This window comes from Ooceraea biroi, chromosome 7 (assembly GCF_003672135.1).
Source record: "Ooceraea biroi isolate clonal line C1 chromosome 7, Obir_v5.4, whole genome shotgun sequence".
NCBI lineage: Eukaryota > Metazoa > Arthropoda > Insecta > Hymenoptera > Formicidae > Ooceraea > Ooceraea biroi.
In genome coordinates this window covers 15,640,828-15,664,079 of record NC_039512.1, presented here as the reverse complement: position 1 = coordinate 15,664,079, position 23,252 = coordinate 15,640,828, and the positions used below count along the sequence as shown (strand labels likewise).

Genomic DNA, 23,252 nt, shown 5'->3' with positions numbered 1-23,252 from the left:
AATGTAGTTGCTTTCTTCCTAAACCATTTGATGGGAACTGGGGACATTAAACAAGTACAAGGCGGCTTTGTCAAAAACATTGAAAATATTTATTTATCGATATTCATATACAAGTACACTACACGCGCTGTGGATATGTCCCTTAAGAGTCTAAATACTTACATCTCCGAGCAGCCGGAGAAAGGAGAACCAAGAAAGCTTAGATCGGTTGGAATTGCGATCGGTCGGCTCTTAAATCGTAACGGACGACGGTTTTATCGATCCTCGCCTGAATCGCTTTACCATTAGCATAGTGCATAGGAACTGTAGTCGAAACGCGCGCGCAAACGGATTTCGCGGGTTACACAATGGGGCAAGGGGAGGGGGGTCGGGCGAAGGTGTTCCTTCTCCGGCCGACTTCTAGCGGTCCGCGTAACTGCTTTTTGGCAAAGAGGGTGCGATCGTATGTACAAAAGTTCATGGGGGATAACATTGGCTGTCTCGGCGATCGTCGCGACGTGATCGTTCGAGGCGAGCGAGGCAAAAGTGCGCGATTAATCAATGTATGTGTGTATGTCTGTGATCTGGATATGTGTTTGTGTGTGTGATTTGTATGAAGAACAAATTCAGAATAAATCGGGTTCGAGACCGCCGTCGTCGTCGATGCCGATCGCGGACGTTCTGCGAATGATAAGAGACGATTGCACGATATATATTTACACGGTACAGCATCTCTTCGTTCCTCTCGCCGGTAGTCGCTTAACCGATCGCCAACTACCGGCAGTAGCTTCGACGAGAAACGTGCATGTGATTCCGTCAGTTACAGGCACTCTCGGTATTTTACAGCGACGCAAATGTGGTGTATGTATGTATGTATGTGTGACGCGACATGCTGGCGAACATCGTTCTTTACAGCACTGCGGAGCTCGGCGGCGATGAGTTGGAGCGATTTATTGCTGGCTCGCGTTGCACGTTTACGCGTGATCGACATCCATCGATCTTGGACTCGACATTCTTGAAGAGTCCCTCGTACAGTCGCATCGTCAACATCGGTGATAAGGTGGAATATTGTGGAAGATCCTTTCCGCAAACGATGCCGAATGAATCAATGAACGATCTCGCAAGAGTCTAATGCTGTTAAAACTGACGCTGCCTCGGCCACGTGCAAGATTTCGAACGTCTCCTCATCGCTTTCGCCTCGCTCCATAACGCACATAGGCGATTAGTGTACAATAAATATAGGGATACCTCTCGCGTTCGGTTGCTCTCGGGTTGACGTCGACTCGCGCCTCTAATTCGCCCTACGTATATCACATGTGGTAAAAACGAATGGTCGATCGATCGGTCGGGGACAGTGGGACACACCGATCAGCGAATTCCCAATATCGCCGGTGCTTATATTTCTTTTCTCCACGATTATTACGTCGCCGATTCCTCGTCCCTCTCGCTTTCGCGTCGCTTTCGCCGGGTCGATGAATACCCTCTCAGTTTTTCCCGATTGAGCACCGAGATCTCTTCGCTGGTCTCGGGAAGGTCTCACACTTTGGTTTCCGATAGCTGTCCCGGCGATCCACGCTGCGAACGCGCGATTTCCACGTCGACGTCGACGACGATCGCTCTCGCGCGCTGCGTACATCGCTGGTACATCCCTTCGAATCGGCGACGTCAACCGAGCGCTGTACACGCACTTACAGTTCGTTTCAATGTTATCGAAAAATACATTAATTTGAAAAAAATATATATGTATGTGTGCATATACATATATGTATATATATGTAATATATACATGCAAAGTATATGCTCTCTATTTATATATTACATACACCTATAGGCTCGCTTAATACTTTAGTACGCGCTAAATCCCGCCTTCCGAGGGGACCTCTCTCCGCGGCGGTTTTTTACACTACGTCGAAATTAGTAGACGTTCCCCCTCGTCCGGCGTTTGTAACACAGATGCACTTTCGTTTTCGTTTACATATACATATATACAGACACGCGACTACGTATCGACCGTAGCAATTCGACATAGCAAAAGTATAAAAAGGAGACAGTTTCGCGCAAGAGTCGCAAGGAAACAGACATCGGATGCAACTCCAAATCGATCAAGCGTGATTCGATCCGGTTCAAGCGAACGAAAGAGGAAGAAGGAAAAAAGTCTGACGACCCCGATGGAGCTTCGTCGAAGTACCGGCACGGCTTTCCAGGTGCGATTTAACGAGGGAAGCAATAAATAAGAAGCGAATTTGGAATGAACACCAGTTAAACCGAGTCACCGAAGTTACGCGCGTCGCACGCAGTTTTTGGTAAAGTGGACATCATCGCTCGTGCGGGAATCTTCGCGACATTCACGAGTAATCGCACGAGTACGCGTGATGAATGTCCGAAGATTAACGGCGAACGTAAGAGTTCGGTCTCTTTTTGGCGATAAATAAATAATTGGGACGCGCCTCGATCAAGCCTCGCCTGGAAGCTCCACGAAGCGCGCGAGGTCATCATCGCTCGTCGCTTCACGTTCAAGGTGATCAAAAAGAATGATGATGATGATGGCAATGATGATGAAGAAGAAGAGAAAGATGAGATAGAAGAAAGAATCCCTGCCTTCGCACGCGGGAACAAACTATACGGATATCCGATGGTAGTGAGATAGCCGGTTGCGCGACCAATTAATCGGGGGAGTGACTCGCGTGCGATAACACTAGCTTTACGTTAACGTGTGTATCCTTTACGTTCATCGCGCGGATTGAATTCCGCCAGGATTCAGCGACACGCCTCGGCTCGGCTCGGCGCGATGCGCGACTGCCCGAATCAACGAACTCTAATTAACGATAAGCGGTAATAATAGAAGAACGAGATTAGCCTACGGGAGTCTTACAACGTAATCTTACAACGCTACACATAGGTATCGCACGTCGCTCTTAACTTCTAACGCGGGACTGCGGGAGAGCGGAGAGCGGCCCTTGATCCTTCGTTCGTCGTGATCGCGCTGATGGCGATGTCCCGCGAATGGCGACGGCCGACGTCTCTCGCCTATCACAATAAGTTACAATTCCCTCCAAGAGGAACGATCGCCCTCCCGCCGATCTACGGACCGAAGGATTAAGGTTCCACGAGGTTTCAGAGGAGACGCGGCAGGATGAGTGCATGCACATCTTCCGGATGTCGTTGACTCGAGACGGCAACGAGCAGATCGGTAACAATTTTCCGTTTTCTATATCTCGATATCGGCGGAATCACGATTAATCAATCGTAATCACGCCCGACTAGAACCCAGCAGTTCCATTAGCATCACATATGCACTGCATGCTACAATCATTCTCATGCAATTATTCTCATACTCTTATAACAATGATTCCTTTATCTCGAGCCACAAATTTCAATGATTCTGTCGCGTAAACCCTCGCGCGGCGGATTCTTACATCCCCGAATCTTCTACAAATAGAAAATATATTTTCTTCTTTCTCATATTAGCTTATTCAATATAAAGTATATAAATATATTACATCCTCCAAAAGAGAAATTGTATTAAAAATATATGATACGATCAAGATTCAGTGCAAGATTATAGAGCACGAAACTTTCGATACGATTCGCAAACATCGTCAGCTGATCCGCCGCGCGCGCGAATTAATTATCCGACTACATCCGCCTCCGCTCTCTCTCTCTCTCTTTCCTTACGCATCCTCGTTAACCCTTTTACAATCAATCACGAGTGCGACATCATCCAACTCGACGCGACAGCGGCGTCAAAATCCGTCCTTCCGCTCGCATCCTCCTTGCGACGATATCCTGACGTCATCCGACGTCACCACGTTCGACTTCCAGCAACTCCGACGTCGTCCGCGGCCAAGATGAGGACTCGCGTGATTCGCGAGGCAAGAATGGCTGCGTCCTTCACGGTCCGCTGACCGCGGCGGCAGGGTGTCCGGTCACCAGGCTGTCGGCCGCCACCGCCGCGACGGCGGGCTTCCCGATGCGGAGTATCGACTGCAAGGACGCGACCTCCGACGCCAGGCGGTCCAGCTTCAGCTTCACCTCTCGGTCGCTCTCCGAGACCGCGTTGACGCTCGGTCCGGTCCATTCAGCGCCGAGCGAGATGCCGGAGTCGCGCTCGTCGCTGGAGCCCTCGTTATCCCAGGGTGGCGACGCTCGCGGTCCAGGTTCCTGCTTGATTCCCTGCAGCGCCAGCAACGCGCTCGCCGCGCTCGCATCTTTGTCGCCGATGCGTGACTTGTGCCTGAGCTTGTGCGGCAGGCTGTTGTTCGCAGTCGGGTTGCTCTGCGAGCCTGCGACCAGCTGCGGGCCAGCCTCATCGCCACTGCCCGACGACAGTTCAAAGGGTGATTGTGCCCTGCGACCGCGCGACGACAGATTCAGCGCGCTCGTCGTGTCCAGGTGATGTATCGCCGGATGCGAATACGGGTACTGGAAGCTCTCCGTCTCCGGGTACGCGGTCGTCTCGGGCACGTAGAGCTGCGAGGCGGGCGATCGGGGCGACCGGGCACCGCTCACCGGCTGGTGGATCACCGACGTGTGAACCGGACTGGGCGTACGGGCGTAGAGGAGCGCCGTCGGAGCCGGCAGCTTCACACGCTTCGCGCTGATCGTCGGCTCGGTCGGCAGAGCCGCCAGCACGTGCTCCGTGCTGATGACGGACTCGCCGCAGATGCCGAACTTGTCGCGTATCGCGTCCAGCTGCGTTTTCAGGATGTGGTTCTCCTTGCTGAGCTCCATCACTCGCTGCTCCAGCACCATGTCGTTGAAGCGGCGCTTCTCGCGCGATCGCTTGGCCGCCTCGTTGTTGCGCCTGCGACGATCCCAGTAGCTGTCGTCCTTCTTATTGTCGGGGATGAATTCGCGTTGCTTACGCTGTGAGAACAGCTCCTTACGGAGGTCAAAGTTCGACGAGAAGTTCTCGGGATGCTGATCCATGTCGTGATGATGGTGCTGCTGCTGTTGCTGATCCTGATGATGATCCTGATGATGATCCTGATGATGGTGATGGTGATGCGGCGGTTGCGGTTGTTGTTGTTGCTGCGGTGGCGGCGCTTGTTGCTGCGGCTGGTGTTGCTGCTGGTGCTGTTGCTGGATCGCCGTCGGCGGTCCACTGTGATGGCCCGGATGCACGAGAGGCACCGTGAGGGGTCCGTGAGTGCCGTGGGGCCCGCTATGGGGTCCGCCGTGGCCGCCACCGTGCGCCATTGTGTGCGTGGCCGGCATGTTGCTATTCAGGCACGCGGTCTCACCATTGATGGGCGATCCACTCTGGCGGGCGACAAATTCTGCCACCATAATTCGTCCTCTTAGTACATCTGCAACATGAACGGGAAGCTCGAGTTACTCATCGTTACTCACGATCGAGTAGCGATACTTATATGTAGTAGCGCTCGTCGAGATAGCGAGTATCGTTGCCGCGTGATCGTTAACGTCGCGTGCGCGACGTGCGCTTATTGGCGGCGATGACGAAAGTCAACAGCATGCCAGAGAGAGACAGAAAGACAAAGAGAAAGAAAGAGAGAACGTCAGAAAGACGAATCAGCTAACTATCGGATTACGTATCGTTGCGCGAACAAATGAGTGGTATCGTGGAAGAAAAAACAGCTATTTATAATCGAGAAGTTTATTTCCACGAACTGTCTTTACAACTCCGATATTTTTCAAGAGTATCGAAACGATTGCGCGTTACAGAGTCCTTCAGCGGGCTTCCTCATGTAACGCCGTAATCTGCCTTTGTAATCTTATAATCTTCATTCTTTAAAAATACGGATTCAAGGTGAGCCGAGCTCTTCAAGAGAAACGGAGGAATCATCGTCCATTAAGATCGTCGTTGGATGCGAGTTTCTTTGGTCTTTATTCATTTATTCCTTCTCGTTATAATTCCTTAGTCATTCTTCCCGTGTCTCGATCTTTAATTATTCAATATTCCAACGCGACGAAAACAACTGACTTATGCAGCGGGTGTAGGTGTGGTCGGGGACGAAATTCTCTCTCACGCGTGCGACCAGAGATAAAGAATTCCGAGAGATCAGGAGACGTGCTCGCACTGCCAACGAGCGCATCTCTCGGCTAAAGTTGCAAAATAGCCTTGGGTAAGGTCGTGCTTGGCAAGGTCGAAGGTGCCACTGAACCCGCCTCAGCGGACATTCGCTCCGCCCGTTCATCTTTGACTCCCAATCCAAGAAAGAGGCGTGGCCACTCCGCAATTATTTAAACAACCGTGACGTTCTCCTAAGGTCAGGTCAGACCTCTTTGATCGTTCTAATCCGATTCGGAAATTTAGAAAGACATCGCGATCAGTAGATTATTTTTCTGATTAGCATCGATTTTTCATCAGATTAGATCCTCGTCGGAAAACGTGGCCCGGGTTTACGCGGACAATCATGTTGCATCTCTTCCTGTTGATTATCGAAGTCGGCGATCAAAGCAAACGCGCAGGAAGGCGCGTCGCACGATTAGCGCGGTTTATTTTTAGCCCGCGATCCCGCGGATGAAAATAAGTTCTCCGCGCGTCGCGCCGCCGTCGCCGCCTCCGCGCGCGCGCACGTACGCACGTTACGTACGTGCTACGTACGTAAGCCTCGATCCGAGGCGCGCCGGTTACGCAATCGCGCACGTGCGTCCGCCGAGTCGTACCACGTGTTCCGGACGTCGAACGAACGACCGCCTCAGTCAGAGGCGCACGCGTGTTTACGCGACCTTCGATATTCGCGAGTTGCGAAGTGCCGGATGCTTCGGGAAACGTTGGCGATCGTGTTAATTACGACTCTTAAGAGATACACGCGATCGTTTCCCTTTTTTCGTCATCTTCTTCCTCTTTTTTTTTCTCCCCGGATTGGTCATCGCTGATAGGAAAATCACACGCGACGCGAGCTTAATCGCAACGCATTCATCCGACTGATTCACGTGGCCTCTCGGTGCAAGGAATCTACTTTTAGACGCGATAAGTCCCGTTACGTAAACCGGCGCGCGTCCGTTTCCATACATGCGAAGATATTTTAATAGCAGGCGCGCGGTATCTGCCGCGTCGCAGGGTTATCGGTCGCAATCGTCGCGATTTCGCAAAGGTGCACGCACCGGTGAGCACGAACTCGGGAGATGTCATCGAATTTTCCTGGAGCTCGCAATCTATCTTGTAATCGATTTTGCAATCGAAAACATCTACGCCGAGACATAATAATTTTTTGTCATCCAAATTCACTTTTCTTACACGTATATCAACTCTCTCATGCAAACTTATATCAGTTTCCTTTGCTCTACAAATAATATTTCACGCGAGCAAATACCCACGTAGAAATTTCAAAACGGTCCAATACTGGGACTGTACCGTTTGCCATCGTGGCAGTACTGGCCGCCAGTATTGTGCCAGTACAGATTCGACACAGGAGTGTAACGCCATGCCGTACTTAATTGCCAGTACTGATCCGACACTGGCAATAATATATGGACCAGTATTCGGTAAATAACTGCACCAGCATTGGGCATAGAAGTGGACCAATTAATGTATTAATGTATAAATGTATTTTTTATATATATATAATATGTATTTTGTACTATTTGTATTTGTGACTTAAATATTATAAACAAAGACTAATGCAAACAACATTAGTAAAATCATTTTGTAAATGTCGCGTGAATTAATATCGCGTTTAAAAGAAAAAGATGTTGAATCAGTTTTCCGGATGGTTATTTATACGTGATAACGCGAATGTTTCTAGCGAGAACGTCACGCCTGATCTGGCCATCTATCGGTCGCTGGTGAATCAATATATTGTTATAATCCTATTCTAAAAAAGGCGTGTTAACTTCGTGAAGTTCTTTTTTATCGAATATTGAGGCCTCTTTTCCGCGACGAATTTCGTGTGACTTGAACTTCGTGTTGCGAATGTCAGAATGTCATAGTGGCTGTCAGTGCGGTTATATTGACAATTGTATTTATTATATTATTTTTATTTTATTTTTTTTATTTCTTATTTTATTTATAGCGCGCGCCTGTGTTGCTAGTTATATATTATCGGCAATGTATGTAGTCCAATGACTGTTATATTAAGTTATTCTAAATCAGTTTTTTGTTACGAATTTTGTTATTACCGAGTCCTCAGATAATCTGCCCTGGGCTATGCTCCTCGAAAAGAATCCTCCAACATCATCTTTAAAAAAAATGCACACTTCGCCATTCAGTGAATATTGAAAAATAAAATAGCGCGCGCCTGTGTTGCCAGTTATATATTATCGGCAATGTACGTAGTCGAATGCTGGGTCTGTGTCGGTTGCCGAAGCATGGCCCGTCTCGCAACCAGTACTGGTCCATGTCTGTATTTTATAATGGCCCGTCACATGGCCCGGTTTTTAATAAGTACTGGGACAAGACTGTCTGCCAACTCTTTGCAGTACTGGCCGCCAGTATTGTGCCAGTACAGACCCGACACTGGAGTGTAACGCCGCTGCCGTACTCTGGGCTACCAATACTAGGCCAATGTTGGGCCAGTTAAACAACCTCGGCAATTTCTACGTGGGTATTGTCGATGGAAAGGTTTCCCTTCTCCCATGCACTTGGATGCGGATCTTTTACGTATAAGCGACCAAATTTTTCTCCTAGGCGGACAATACGCTGACGCGCTGTTGCTTGCTGCGCTGTTACATCATAACCGACGCGCCGTGGGAAACCGAGTCTCAGCGATGAAACGGCACTCGTCGATTCGTCATTATGCAACCATGCATTGATGAACTTTAGAACTTTTGAAAAAACTCAACTTCTTGAAAAAAAGAAACAGCGACGATAAGACCTTCCGAGGCGCATGCAGCGCACGGCCGCGCATTACGTAAGCCGTGTCGAGCGCGGAAAAGACGTGTGCGCGCGTACGTTCTGCGGCGACACGTGCCTGCGCCACGCGCGCATTCCTCGTAGCGGTGAATGTCAGCTAGGCCTCCGTTAGGAATGGAAGCTCGTGCCTCGTAAACACCGCGGGCAGACGTGCGTGAAGCTTGCTCCGATCACGTGGATGTGCGACCACGTCGCGACGCTTCTCAGCGAATTATTAGCAGATCCGCGTTAATCCGCGTCTGTCCGATCCTTGGCGCGCACGCGGGCGAGCAAACAATTCGGCGCCGCCGAAGACTGCTCGGATGCCGACGAGTTTACTGACACGGGTTCCTCTAGCTGCGCGCCAAAACGCGCGTCGTCTCGAAGATTCGAGAAGCTCGCGCGGAGACACGACGATGGGGGGAGGAGAGGTGGCGGCGGCGGAGGAGGAGGAGGAGGTGGCGTCGAAGGTGGAGATTTCTAGGATCCTGATATGGAAATCGGACAACTCACGCTGCGTGACGCACTCCCCTGCTCGTTATTTAATCCGAGCGTTACGCAACTTGTCGTCGCTTGTTTTTCACAAGTTCGGGGGAGAGAATGAGTCATTAAGTTCAATCCCGCGGCTCTCTCATCAGCCGACTCGGATGATACGTTTCTCCGCGGGATACGTAGAAGAATACTTCATTACGACGTCACGTTACGAAGAAATGAGACGAAATCACTATTCGAGTAATTCTTTGTAATAATCACGATATATTTTCTGCTAAATTGGTTGATTCGACTGTAAATTTTGGGCGAGGCCGTAATTGCACAATCTACCGTCGCTGGATCTCGAGAGATTGAAGGATGCGGATTCGAGAACGTTCTCGCGGGGTGCCGCGCACAGCTGCGGGTGCATTGCGACACGGTCTTGCGACCGGCTTTGAAAGTTGAGGCAGTCGGCCGGTTTCCTCGATATATCGGCCGCGCGCATGCTCGCGCGACACGGCCAATGAATTATCGGGACACGAAACGTTGTCGAAATTGAGTAATTTCAAGCGGAATTCCAGCCGCCCAATTACGTACGCGCGCGGCGCGGTTTCGCGTGACTCATGTTACCACTGGGACAGTCCGATCCGATCTATCCGATTTTTCCGCCTTACGGGGAAGTCGCCTACGCAAGTCGCGCGATATTGCGCCCATGCGAGAGCACACATCCGGTGTCGAAATAATGCAACCGTCGAAGAAACTGGACACGGAAATACAAGTCACTTACCTTCGTTACTAGAGAACGGACGGTATTTATATTGTGCAGCCATTGAATAATAGATACGAAAGATACTTGGAGAAAATTGGAGCGACACGTGTCCCGAGCGACCCGCTGATATTGCAATGTTGCGAAACATTCCGAAAGGTGGACGCGCTCCAAGAATTGCGATTTCCGCCCACGGCGGGAAGCGTCGTTTTCTGCGCTTCGAGATTAGCTCGAGATTATTTCGGTCATCGTCGAATCACTTCCCTCAGTCTCATTTCGGGCTCGATTTAGACCCTTGTACGCCCAATCAGCCAAGCGTCGAAGGGACACGCGCAATTTCCAGAGTTATTTGCATCAACATTCAAGCAACAAAATCGAGCGTAAACAGGCGCGTGTTGTTGATCGGCACGCTCGCGTGCTGTAAAACACGTCGTCGACAATTTCGATCGCGCAAACAACCGGCCGCGATTGTGCGATACGTCCGCTCCGACCGCGCGCCACGTGACACACGCCACGTGTTCTCCCGTGCGACAAGAGGGAAAATCACTCCCCGCGTTTCGTCGCACGAATGTATAGCGAATCCGTGACCGGTCAAAGTGTCCCAGCCTCGCCGGCATTTTTGCGTCTCAAGATTTCCTGCCACGCTTGATTCACATTCAGATCGCAGTTGCCGATTGCGCGATCGTTACATCACGCACATGCCGACCCAGTCGGACTCGGGAAGCGACTCCGTTCGATTACAAACAACAGGCCCGCGGCACAAATAACAACGTAATATTTATCTTATCGGCGCGTGCGAAATTACGTGCTCGCTTTCTAAGAGGAAACTCTCCGCGCCGCTAATTAAAATATAAAAACTGAACAATTGAAAACGAGCGATGCAGGAGACGCAGAAGCGCTCGTTTTTCATAATTCATGACCCTTGATTTTATCGTTGCAAGATGCACACGTCAGGTAGACGCGAAAAAAATGCAGGAAACATACTTTGGTATTCAAATGGGGATACGGCTTTTAAAACAAACTGACGTGACGTCAATGTGAGACGTTATTTGATCAGTTCCGGCGACAGTCGGAGTCGCCTTCCGCGGAAATCAGCTTATTAACTTGGGCCAGCGTTACGCAATCCCATCGATCGTCGTCGAATCTCCGTCGTTACGTCGGCCGATTACGTCAAATGGCGCATCTAGCGTCGCACATTCGTTGGCCGGTGGAATTCTAATTCCGTAACGCGGCTCGCGTGCGCGTTATCCGCGTCGCGGTAACCCGTTCTCGAGGGCGTTGAAGATACAAAGTGCATAAGTGCGCAATACGACGCCCGCTCTCCAAGTGATTTAGCGCGTTTCTGCGGACGCTGTTACGTGCTCGCTCGTCATCGGGCCGAATCATGGTAAAACGAGACTGAATCACGACGAGTGGCGCGCAATCGCTCCCGTTTTTCCCGTAATTGCTTCGCCGAATCATCGTATCCGAACACGTGGATTTTCCGGCGAAACGTCACACGCAAGCGTAGCACGATACGGCGTAACTCGTGATTCGTGGAGACGTGTACCACGATACAAAATGTATCTCTTCGCGCCTCGCGTGCGTCTGCGCACAGTGATAGGTGTTCCGAAAATTATCGTACGTACGTGACGTACTCGCCACGGCGAGTCCAAGCACGCGATGACTCGGCTTGATATAATTTAATGATGAGCTCACATGAAAACGCGTGAGCGTCTGCGTTTCCCGCCGACTCCGAGAAACGTAAATCAGTGCTTTAAAATAGCGAAGCGTAATATCTAACAAGTGTATTACTTGCAACATATTCGTAGAAATAGGTACATAATATGTAGGTATGTACATTAATTTATCGTAAATGCATATATTATTTTCTCGTTACCTCAAAGTCTATTGAAATTCTGGAAACGCAAGGTGATTCGCTGTCGGACGATACAGGAAGATCGACGCGCGCTCCGCGCTTGAAAAATCCAATCAACTTAGCTCGATTTGAAATCGCACGACTGGCAGCTATTAATATTTTTGCCCGTTCGCGGTTATTATTGTTTGCGCGGCGATAAACGCGCGACTGCGAAGCAGGAAAAACGTGGCGGCCAACTGCGCGGGCCGTGTTTCTTCCGAATGCGCGTTTCTCTTTGTTTCCTTCCCCGTCCCTCCCCTCTCTCGCTCAATGCAGTATCTCGTTATTATTATCAATCGACTCGCTTCCGAGGAAATCTTATCACCAATTTTCCGGGAACGTACGAGAGAGAGATAAAGGAGAGCGAATCAAGGCAGAGAGAGAAAGAGACAGAAAGATGCGGGAGAAATACAGCGTGTTGTCGCGCGGGCACGTGTTCCATGTTGCGTAATGCATCGGCTCGCACGTGGCTCGATGCACGCACGCGTCGCGCTCTCATTGGCGTCTCGACGCGGCTCCCGGGATTTTTTCCCCGGAAAACGTCTTATAGCTCGCTGTTGTTGGAGATTCCGCGCACTCGCGGGAAATTACGCTCAAAGACTGATACGTATTCGTCTCGCGTTTTCCGCAGCGTTATTTGATTCAGCGGCTCTGGGAAAACGCGTTTTCGCGAAAACGCGGCGAGGAGCGATTAATTAACAACGTCCCGACATAATTGCGGTGTCATGGCGTAATTATATTAGAGATTTCTGTTTAATCGATTACCGCGCCGTCGATGTGAAATAATCACTCGACATTGTTGCAAGTGTAACTCCGCTAATGCGGGCCATGTTTTCGGTGATCGAACGGGACATATCGTTGCGTCATCTCGCGTAGTTGTTGCTTCCGCACGGATGTATTATACAAGCGGCGCATTATCTCTCCGATTTTGTAAACAGCTTGCGAAACCGATATCGTAGTTTAGAGACGCGAAATAATTAGCGACGTACTATGTTGTGCGATGAGTAACAATTAGCAATTAGATATCGCGCCGTATCGCGATTAAGTCATCCGTTGACCCGATGCCAGCGTTTGTTTTTTTTCCTTTTCTCTCCTCCGACGCGCCCGTTCGAGGAAGCGGCGCACAATATGCATACGACGTACAACCTCACGCGCCCGCACGCGTGCACTCTACACATCTTCCCGGAAATTTATTTACATTATTCCTCCGCGCGACCGCTTCCGGAAAATCCGCTCCGCGGCGGGGCGGAAGTCTAAAATTGTTATTCAGGAGGGGATAAGACTCGACAACGACGCGTAAACGAGATACCTCATCCGGAGCTTCGACGAAAGCTCGTGTGGCGCACCACGCCACACGTGATTAAGATTTATAATAAGAAATGTGGACTTTACGCTGTGTATGTGAGGCGCTTATACGCAGATATGCACGTACGCGAGATAAATAAATAAATGAATAAGTGGATGGTCTCGCGCACTTGTCGTGGCGATCTTGGAACCCGAGCACCTCCGCCGCGATATTATTACTCGCGGAATGCGCGTTTCAGAAAAACCGCTGAATAGGATGCGGCGGAACGTAGCCCGAAAATAGTCCGAGTACGACGAACTTGAGCGAGCGAGCGAGCGCGCGCACTCGCGAGTATACATAAAGGCATCTGCACAATGCCGAGGGGGGGGGGGGGGGCCACCCGATACCGCTGGCCGTGCGTGTTACGATTGCGGTCAAGCGCTCACGTAACAGAGCCGACTGCTGATACCGTTATCGGCCTCTGCCGACTCGCGCAGGCATTTCGAACCGGTCTCCGATTTCGTTCCCCGCTCATTATGCAACTGGCCCGGCGATAACGCGTACCGTACGGCCGAGTTTCCAACGCGACATTAGTTCATCATCGCGATCGGAGGAATCGGAGGATATCCTCGATCCACATCGCGATCGCGCAATAGGGAATCCTGAAATCGCAGTCTGCGGGAATCGCTTAAACTGGAGTTAACAGAGAGAAGGAACATTCGGAGAGTTCTTTCTCATTTTTCTGTCCGTCTCTCTCTCTCTCTCTCTCTCTCTCTCATTTGCGAGAACAACGCGTGCGGCCGCGACTGGAGACACCCAGTATAGTCGGCATTATAGTCGCGTTACAGAGGCACGCTTTGTCGTTACATAATCGTGCGTCACGCGGCGACGCGGCCAGCCTGATACGATCCGACGCGGGCGCAGACGGGGGCGAGAGGAGCGACAGAAGAGCGAGACGAAATTACACGACGGGCGCGTGTATGGCGCTCCTGTGACCGCGCCGCGTTAGACCCCCGGACGATGCCGCGGACAAGGCCCGCTTCTAATTATCGCGCAGCTCTACGCCAGGTCGCGCCAGCACGGAATTTTATAATTCGCAATCCGTTTCGAAACCTCTCGGCGTTTCGGGTCTAACGCTCGCTCGTGCACAATCTACGAATTTTAATTTGCCGACTCGTTCGCGTGTGCGTTTACCTTCAAGGTGGACAGACCAACTTTCGGCTTTCGCAGGAAACGGCAAAATTTCCAAACGATCACTCTCGAGATCGAAGGTCGCGAACGATCGAGTGGAGTTGGAATAATTGCTACACAGGGTGTTTTCAGGCAATCGCCTCGTTATTTCGCAGGACGATTTGCCACTGCTCACGCAGCGATATCGAGTATATCGATAGTAGGATGGATGCATTTTATGCCCTTTGCACGTTTTGACGACGTCGCAATCCACGTGAGACCAGCGTATTCTTCCGCCGGCCTTCTAGTTTACACGTGACACGAGCTAGTAACGAGCGAGGCCTTTGCACAAAAGCGTTGTGTCTTCGTTACATAATGCACGCGAAACAACATCGTGACACGATCGACACGGTGTTTCTTTTTTCCTTCCCTTCGAGCTTCCTGCCGGAAGGCAATCAATTTATTCCGCCATGTCGAAAATTACGATTTCAAGTTTGATTTGATAACATACCCATAATCACGTTCGTTTAATTACATAAATTATTGCGTGACTAACGATTGCAGAATGCATTCAATATGTCATCAACAAGGCTCGAATAAATCTCGTTTCTAAATTTCGTTGCTCGACGATGACGTGTTTTCATGAAATACGTATTAGATGTGGCGTAATTAATTTAACTTGGGTAATGACGCAAACTGTGCGCGATCCGTTTGAGCCACAATAGGATTCCTAAGGGTCCAGTGTGAAAGTAGCTTAAGAAACAACGCGGTGCGTGATGCAACTGTTAGCACATAGCGCGCAAACGCTCGCGCAATTCGCGCGGCGTGTGTAGGTTCGCCTTGCGTTGTGTCCCGTCCCGTCCCGTCCGCCACGTGACTGCAACACGTGCAAGCTGTTATGTTAGACCATTCACCTTCGTTGCATAATACGAGCGGGAAAAGGTCATCACGGCGAACAACGGAGCCTGATATTTGCTAATATGATCGATAAACCGAACGCGCGCTGCCGCGGATCGCGATCGTCGCGGAATTCAGTCGCGCGAGCAGCGAGCTTCGAACGCTCGTGACGTAACTCGCGTCGCAATGATAACGCGAGCGTTATTGATATTCGCAATATTTTCCGCGCATTAAAACGCTCATTCTTACGTGTCTTGTTTTCAATTTAAGCCAGAATTGGAAGCAGTTTTCTTTCAATTACGAAGAATTGAATTACGATTTCAATTACGAGGAATGATATTGGTTAAATTTTTAAACCGAGCTTGATCAATAATTCGATTATTTATAAATAGATAATTATATTATGAATGTAGTTAGAGTTATATAATTTTACATACATATATGTGCTTTGTACATGTATGCATACATGATTGCATTTGAGATAATTTATTTTTCTCGAATAAATTCCCCTCGAGCGCTGGCAAAACAACGTAGTACATATAGAATGACGCAAGGTAAATACGTTCGTTTGTGCAGCATGGACGACAGTTGACCCTCGTACCGGCGATCGCAAAATTGATCGTAAGGGGAATCAGGGACGATTTTGGAATTCCACAATCGCTCGTAGTTGCAATGGGCACATTGTCGATACTTTTTAAATAATAGAGCAGCGCAAACGGAGATGTAAGGCGCGCCCTACCTGCCTTCCCTCCATCCTTCTCTCTCTCTCTCTCTCTCTCTCTCTCTCTCTCTCTTCCTTTCTCTCTTTGCGCAGTAGTGATCGATGAACGGCCGATGACGCAACGTATTATCCACAATGTCCGAGACGCGACGACACGTATATACCCAGGTATCGCCGGTATATCCGAGTGCGTGCATACACACACATACAAACGCTCGCTCGCACACGTATGCGAGAACCGTAACCAGCAGTAGCTGCTGCACTCGCGCGCGTCGTCGGTATTAACACCTGCGACGACGCGCATTTCCGCGGAGTGCAGATACCGCTAATCCGCTCTATGACGCAGCCACCGCACACGCGACAACACAATCGTCCGCGTATCGATCGGCAGATAGCACGATCTTTTTCGCGGAAACGCCTCGGGCATGGACGAAGCTGGGAAAAGTGCTCGAGTACTCGCGAGTGCTCTCCTTCCATTGTTGATTAAACATTACTATATATGTATCAATCTGCCAAGCTATTTGTTTATCACAGTCCCTATCTACCTGCAAGGAGCTCGAATCACAATTCACTCGGTTACTTCAACATTACTTCAACGATACGTTATCTGCCGGCTATACAATTTATTTATCTGTTTGTTTGTGTAGTGATTAATCCAATCATCCAAGTCGAACAGAGTTATAAGAGCGTGACGAGAATTGGTCAAAGGTTCTGTCTCACTTTTTTCCTCGTTTCGAGCTTCTTGATCTCCTTCGATGAGGAGCTCCGACGGTTTTCGTTGCATCAGTCGCGACGATGCGATCGTGCGAGTGCACGTGCGTGCCCTTCGGCCAGAGTCCGTGAAGTTTATCGGACGAACGGTTTACGCTGGCGAAGAACGACGAGATTGAGAGAGTTCTGTAAATTGGGCCGTGGCCCACTTTGATAGAGAGCCATAGCGGCACGCAGTGCGAGGTGGAAGGGGACCGATGAGGAAGGGGCTATCCGCGGCGTAACGAGACAGGGCCAGACGAGAAAAAGAGAGGAGAGGAAGGGGAGAGTTCCGTTCCGCGAGAGAGGAATCGATAGATCGCTCTTCGTAACTGTCGAGCCACGTGGAGGGATCGTGGACAATAGATCATCGTGCGTGATAGTGCGAATAACCGAGCGCGATAACTATCTCGCTTTCGTAAATTCGTTTTAATTAATCGAGCACGCCGCAGGAACAGTTGCCGATTTTCAATTATAATTAGCCGGGTTAAATTAAAAACGAAGGACGCGTCGGGGAGGAGGTAACGCTCGATCTCGGGACTATCGATCCCTCTCGCGTAAGCGAGCAGCGGCACGAGCGGCGGTAACGTATCGAAAGGATAAAAATAAAGTCCCGACCTTGATCCTTGATCACGAGTGCATTTCGCAGAGATGCACTCGCAGCGGCGCGAAGGTGCCGTTTTCGAGGCGATCCACGAATGCGCACGCCGGACGAGCGGGCGAGACAAATTTTCAGAGTCATTCTCCTCGAGAGCCGCTCTAATGCCTCTCCCGACCTCCCTCGTTGCGCAATGTGCAACGCGCGCACGCGTTGCACTCGCTTTCGTAAGTCTCGGCACGAGCGAAGAAGCGCTCTTTATCCTACGTCGAGGCGTATGATGTCAGCGTGGCCGCGCCGCCATGTATTAGTTGCATTTCTCGAAACCGGGGGCCTTTATCTACACCTGCGTTATTCGAGAGCCCCGTGATTCAGCCGCAAATCGACGGCCACCGATAAGATATGCACCGCGCGACCGGACAATGGATGCACCACCACCACCACCACCACCGGGGATGATCACGTTCGCGGACACGTCGCGAAGTGTTGCGTCATTTCTTGCACGGCCAAGCTCCACGGACCGGATTCGATTATCACGGTTATCGCCGTGCATCGCGCATGCATATTTTATTCATTGTACGAATTTTATAATGTCTCTTTTCCTTTTTGAAGAAGAAGAGAATTAGCATCACGCAATCAGCGTCTCGTTATTTCTTGTAGAGTCTTGTGATAAATACATAACAAACGTAACAAACGATACAAAGAATGGGATCCTGTATAGTGCCAGAAATTTTTCTCTCGCGTTCGGGCGAGCCTCAGAGATCTGTCAAAACGGATCGTGACTCGGAGTTTCGCATCGTCCGCCGCACGCGCCGATCCCATGTTTCACCTGTCGCGAGCACGTGCTTCTGATGCGTCTGAACATTACCGCGGAATCGATCGATACCGAGATTTGCTAGTGAATTTTAAATATTCCGCTGCTCTCGGCAAGGTGACGAGTTTGCACGCGATCTCTCACGATTTCTGCGAATCCACGCTCGATTTTCGATACCCCTGGCGTGCACGACGCTCTCGGAATACCTTATCGATCCTTTTAAATCTCCGCCAAACCTGTTTCGCCGTTGACTCGCGACTGACGTTTCTACGCTCATAATTCGCAGCGCGGCGACAATCTCGAAGAATGAAAAACGTTTCGGCAGCGTAACGCTATGACAATCCTAAATCGTGTTACTCACCAATCTTGGAAGATCCGTCGATCCGGGGTGCGCGGTAGGAATCCAGCAATCTTCACGTCGTTGAAGGACGGAGAAAACCGGATCTCTCTCAAGTTTCGCGCGAACGGTCAAGTGTACAGTTTTGCCACCGCGCGGTTCGCACCTGTTCGGCCGCAGTAGCGCAGACGCGATCCTCAAAACGGGAACGGCACGCGCGTCGTGCTCCGTTCGTCGAACCCCCGGCGCGACCGTCACGACGACCTAACAGTCGTCCTCGTAACACGAATCCGCGCTCGCTCGCTCGCTGAACGCGGCGCGGCGCGACGCCTCAAGTATATCACCGACACTCGATGAGAGTACGTTGCGCGAGTTGCGCGTCGTCCGATCAGGATCGACACTCGCGGGAGACACTCCGAGATTTCAATCGACTCCCACTTGTCCTCGAGTGAGAAGAGAGACCCTTCCTGCCTCTGGGACAGAAGCGAACTTGAACTCTGCGATCTCGGCGATCGCCGATGATGCTGCTGCTGACTGCTCGTGACTGACTGACTGACTGCGACTCGATACGCGTCGGTGCACTGCCTGAGCGCGACGGCGACGGACGCGTATATATATGAATATGCGACTATATATATTGCTATATATATATATATATAACTGCTACGTGCGAAGAGCGGAGAACGCACACGTCCGCTCGCTACGAGGCCGGGCTGCCAACTGAACTGCACGAGACCCCGACGATGACTGCTGCGCGCCGTCTTGGCCCCAATGTCGTCCCGCTCCGTCCACCGAGGGGACTGCGGGGGCCGGGGCGGCTATGCGCGTGCGCTTCTGTGACGGTGTGTTACTCCGCGCATACACACGCACGAAGCGTACGCTACTCGACACACACACGATCGCGTTCGGGCTTGCGTGAACGCGGGTCGCGAGAGAGGGGGAGAGATTTACTCCAGGTTTATGCTCGGTTTATACGGCGCGGTCCCCACCTCGACCGTCGCTACCATCGACGCCGGCCCTCCCGAACGCGCTCTGCGTCAGAGAACGACCGTCCGTCCGTCACCCTCCACCACTCTCCGCGCCGCGTGGACCCCTCCACGTCGTCGCCGGTCGTCTCTCTCTCCGGAATGCATCGCGTCGTTGCTCCGAACGGACGAACGGTGCGATTAGATTGCGTCGCGCGCGCGTCCGCGACGCAAGTGACACTCCGTCACCGGCGATGTCGCGCTCTATCGATCGCTGACGAAATTCCTGGATTAATTCATGCGATTCGCGGCTCTATCTCGATGATGCGGGATGTTCAGACAGAGAGATTTAAGTTAATCGAAGCGATTACAAAATTGCTCGCTTTTGTTTTGTAGAAGAGAATGTATTATGTTTTCCAATTAATTTCAGAGTTGACTTTAGCGGGGCGTTAATTTGAGGTTTTATCGTGAAGGGATGACGTCCAAGATGGATGGGAAATATCTCGATGGTTTATGATCTTCCTCTCGAGGTCAAGGAAAAGTCAGCTCCGAATTAAATGAATTTATCGTTAAGCGTTAATCGCATTTTATCTTATAGCCACTTGCAAGGGCACGCGGCCGCTACACAGTGCCACTGCTATCGATCCCCCGCTTCCTGCGCGCCGGCTGCGAATTCCACGAATTTTCATCGCTACCTCTGGGGGTTAAAGCTCCGTCAGGGTCGCGACGATCTTAAGATTTGCCCGAGGCTTTCAAGAACGCAACGACGGAATCCTACGTGCCGACCAAAATCTGTAGCGCTAATCGCGTTCGTGCTTCCTGTCGCGTCGCAGGAAGCGCCGTTTTTATTTTGTTCGCGACGCGACATTACTTCTGGCGCACGAGCGCGGTTTCACAGCGAAGGGCTAAAAAAAAGGCTCTCGTAGTCTCGCAATCACGCGAGATCGAACTGGCCGCGTCCTCCCGCAATGTCCCGCGCGGAGTTTGTTTTTGGTCACGCGTGGGCGAATCCGCGACGATTTCGCGGCCACGCTGAAAAAATGATTTACGCCGATCGGACTGATCGGGCCGGGTTTGGTAACGAGGTACGAACGTCCGAGAGAGAAAGAGAGATACTACTCGGAACGCGTCGGCCGCGATCCAGCCAAAACAAAGAGCGACCCGTTCAGTGAAGCTCGGGCCGGCTGGCAAGGACCCTCCACCTCCTCCTCCTCCTCCTCCTCTTCTTCCTTCTCCTCCTTCTCCTCTTCCTCTTGCTGCTACCGCTGCTCTCCTCCGCCGCCACCCGTCCTCCATAAACCGAATGCCAGACAACGAGGGCATCAGCCCCCGTGAATCACCGCCGGTCACCTTCACTTTTTATGCAACTTTGTGAACCCGACCTCGCCGCGCCGCGCCACGTCGAGCGCCTCCTCCGCTCGCTTCGTTATGAATTTTCAGATACAATCGGCGATGTCGTCGTAGTTTACCTCTGCTTTTTTCTTGCCGATGATGCGCTATCGTGTGCAATTACGTGCGGGAATAAAGTTATTGCTATTTATGATTCGTGCAAAAAATTCGCAATTATAATTCAGGATATCCGTGGTAATATTCATATCTCGCTATTCGCGCTAAAATTTTGTTTGATTAAACGCCTTTGAGTGAGACACTCGCTGGGAAGTAATAGGAATGAAATGGAGGATTATGTCGGGTTGCGACGATGGAAAATTTGTCGCGCTTGTTTGTAAACGCAATTTGACAATACGATTTGCATAGATCGTACGTGCATAATAATAATAGTGACATTATGCGTCGACTCGTCCTCATAGAGAACGCGTGCTGGGCGAATTCGGTATTTCAAGGACACGCGCGCGACGACGTGCGCTGCGTCGCTATATCTTGCGGAGCTGCAGCTCTTTCGCGCACGTACATACATACGCGTGGCACGAGCCACGTGTGTTGCTTGTGCAAATAATCCGCGGTGAGAGATCGTAAGCCACGGGATGATGGAAAATAACGAGTGATCGGTAGCGAGAGGGAAAAAAAAGAGGACTTCCTTGATTGAAAAATGAGAGTGTTATATTATGCGGAGAATAATGAATAAATTTGAATAAAGCAACGTCTTTCCTTTTATTTTAATAATTTAAGAATTTTACATAGCATTTAGATAATATATTCACATAATTAATAGAGATTACGTAATTTTATAAATAATATGATGTATGGCTAAAAAGTGTATTACATATAGTCACTATACTAAATTGCTGTAAAAAGTAGTAAAACGGCGACAATGTTAATTAAATACGAAATTGCGTCACTTTCAGTGCCTCGCGTTTACGTGTAGCATGATTATTCCCCGCGATTATCCTCGCGTGATTCGCAGTGACATCGCCGTTTCATTATCTCATTTGAGCGTCGCTGTGCCGTGTAACAAATTTAATGCGTTCACGCACGCGCACGCACACACCTAGAGAACGGAGGATCGAAGTTGCGCTATATGTATAATAATCTCGTACACACCACGCGCAAAAACTATTTCTAAGCACAACGAAGGAACCGTTGGCTTTACCAATGGCATTTAACTTATTGCGCGTTCGCGGCGCGGCGTGGATGGACACGTGTACCCGCGGAATGCGTCATTGAAAAGTACGGAAAGAGCCGTGCCGCGCCGGTTTAAACGTATACAGTCGCTTTCCTTGTGCACGTCTTTGTAGGCCGCGATTGTATTTCCACGCTTGACGGAGGAGGAAGCTCGATACTCGGACGCATCGAAATAATGCAGGAAACATCGCCGCGGCCGGTTAGGACGAGCGTGCTCGAGAGCGAATCGGAATACATTACGCGCGAAATACGTTCCCATTTTCCGTTTGCGTGAAATATACTTTGCCGTCTCCATCTGTGGTCCAGCTCGCTCGGAAAGATCAGAGTTGGCAATGTAAACTTTGAATTAATTCGAATGGCGTTGCGCGCCATTGTAAATTCCACGACGACATCGCGCGTATCAAAATCGTATTTATCGCTTTACGCGAAATCGTACAAGTCGTACATGGAAGCGGCGAGGCCGGCACATGCGCAGATGTTTATTACCATTGCATGCATGCTCTTCAAGGAATCGTCGAGCGCGATGTAGTCGGAATCGTCTTTCGGGAAGACTTCCTTGCTAATCATTTCTCGGTAGTCGGCAATGCGCTCATAATTCACGTGGCGATTATCAGCGCGGAATAAGAATCAGTTCGGAAGCTGGACGAACAATCGTATGCGCGGGTTTTACCTCTTCGCGCTCTCGCTTCCTTCCCCTCTCTCCTCTCTCGCGATTTTTCGTGTTATACCGAGACGCGCAATCGGCGGGACTTGGCCGAATCATCAACGCGTGTCATTTTGGCGCGAGTCCCGCACACGTCGGCGCGCGTGAGATCGGCGGCGTGATTTACGAGCGCGAAATACACGCCGCGTCCGACAATACCGCTCCGCAATAATTAAATCTCTGCTCTCCCTGCGGAGAAACAATGCTCTGCCTCCTCCACCTGCTACCGGTCGCCGGCGAGGTGGCGAGAAAATATCCCAGTGCATTATACGCGCGAAATCGCCACGGCGATAATTAAACCCGGCCGCGTTGATGCACGGAGATGCACTCACAATGACGCCATTAACCCTTAAGTGCGTGCGCTCTAAGCGGCGATTTCTTTTTTCAGATAATAAATACAACATTTTACGGTGGATGGTTCCATCGCGAGTCGTAGCGATAAATCACGGCGAACGATTGAGTCGTTAATTCCGCGAAATGGCGTTTCAACAGGACGTTTATATTTTTATATATACATGTATA

General features: G+C 50.4%; 1 protein-coding gene across 1 annotated transcript; it reads right to left on the bottom strand.

Moving 5' to 3' along the window:
- Window positions 1-69: 69 nt before the first annotated feature.
- LOC105288219 lies at window positions 70-19,228 on the bottom strand. Its single transcript, XM_011354321.3, has 2 exons — window positions 18,507-19,228; window positions 70-5,288 (listed from the first exon to the last, which is right to left on the bottom strand). Exon 2 carries the CDS (start codon window positions 5,266-5,268, stop codon window positions 3,871-3,873), a length of 1,398 nt encoding a protein of 465 aa, XP_011352623.1. The 5' UTR covers window positions 5,269-5,288; window positions 18,507-19,228; the 3' UTR covers window positions 70-3,870.
- Window positions 19,229-23,252: the final 4,024 nt, after the last annotated feature.

Excerpts from the sequence above, each read along its gene's own strand:
- LOC105288219 (XM_011354321.3), bottom strand. The coding sequence starts at position 5,268 with ATGGTGGCAGAATTTGTCGCCCGCCAGAGTGGATCGCCCATCAATGGT.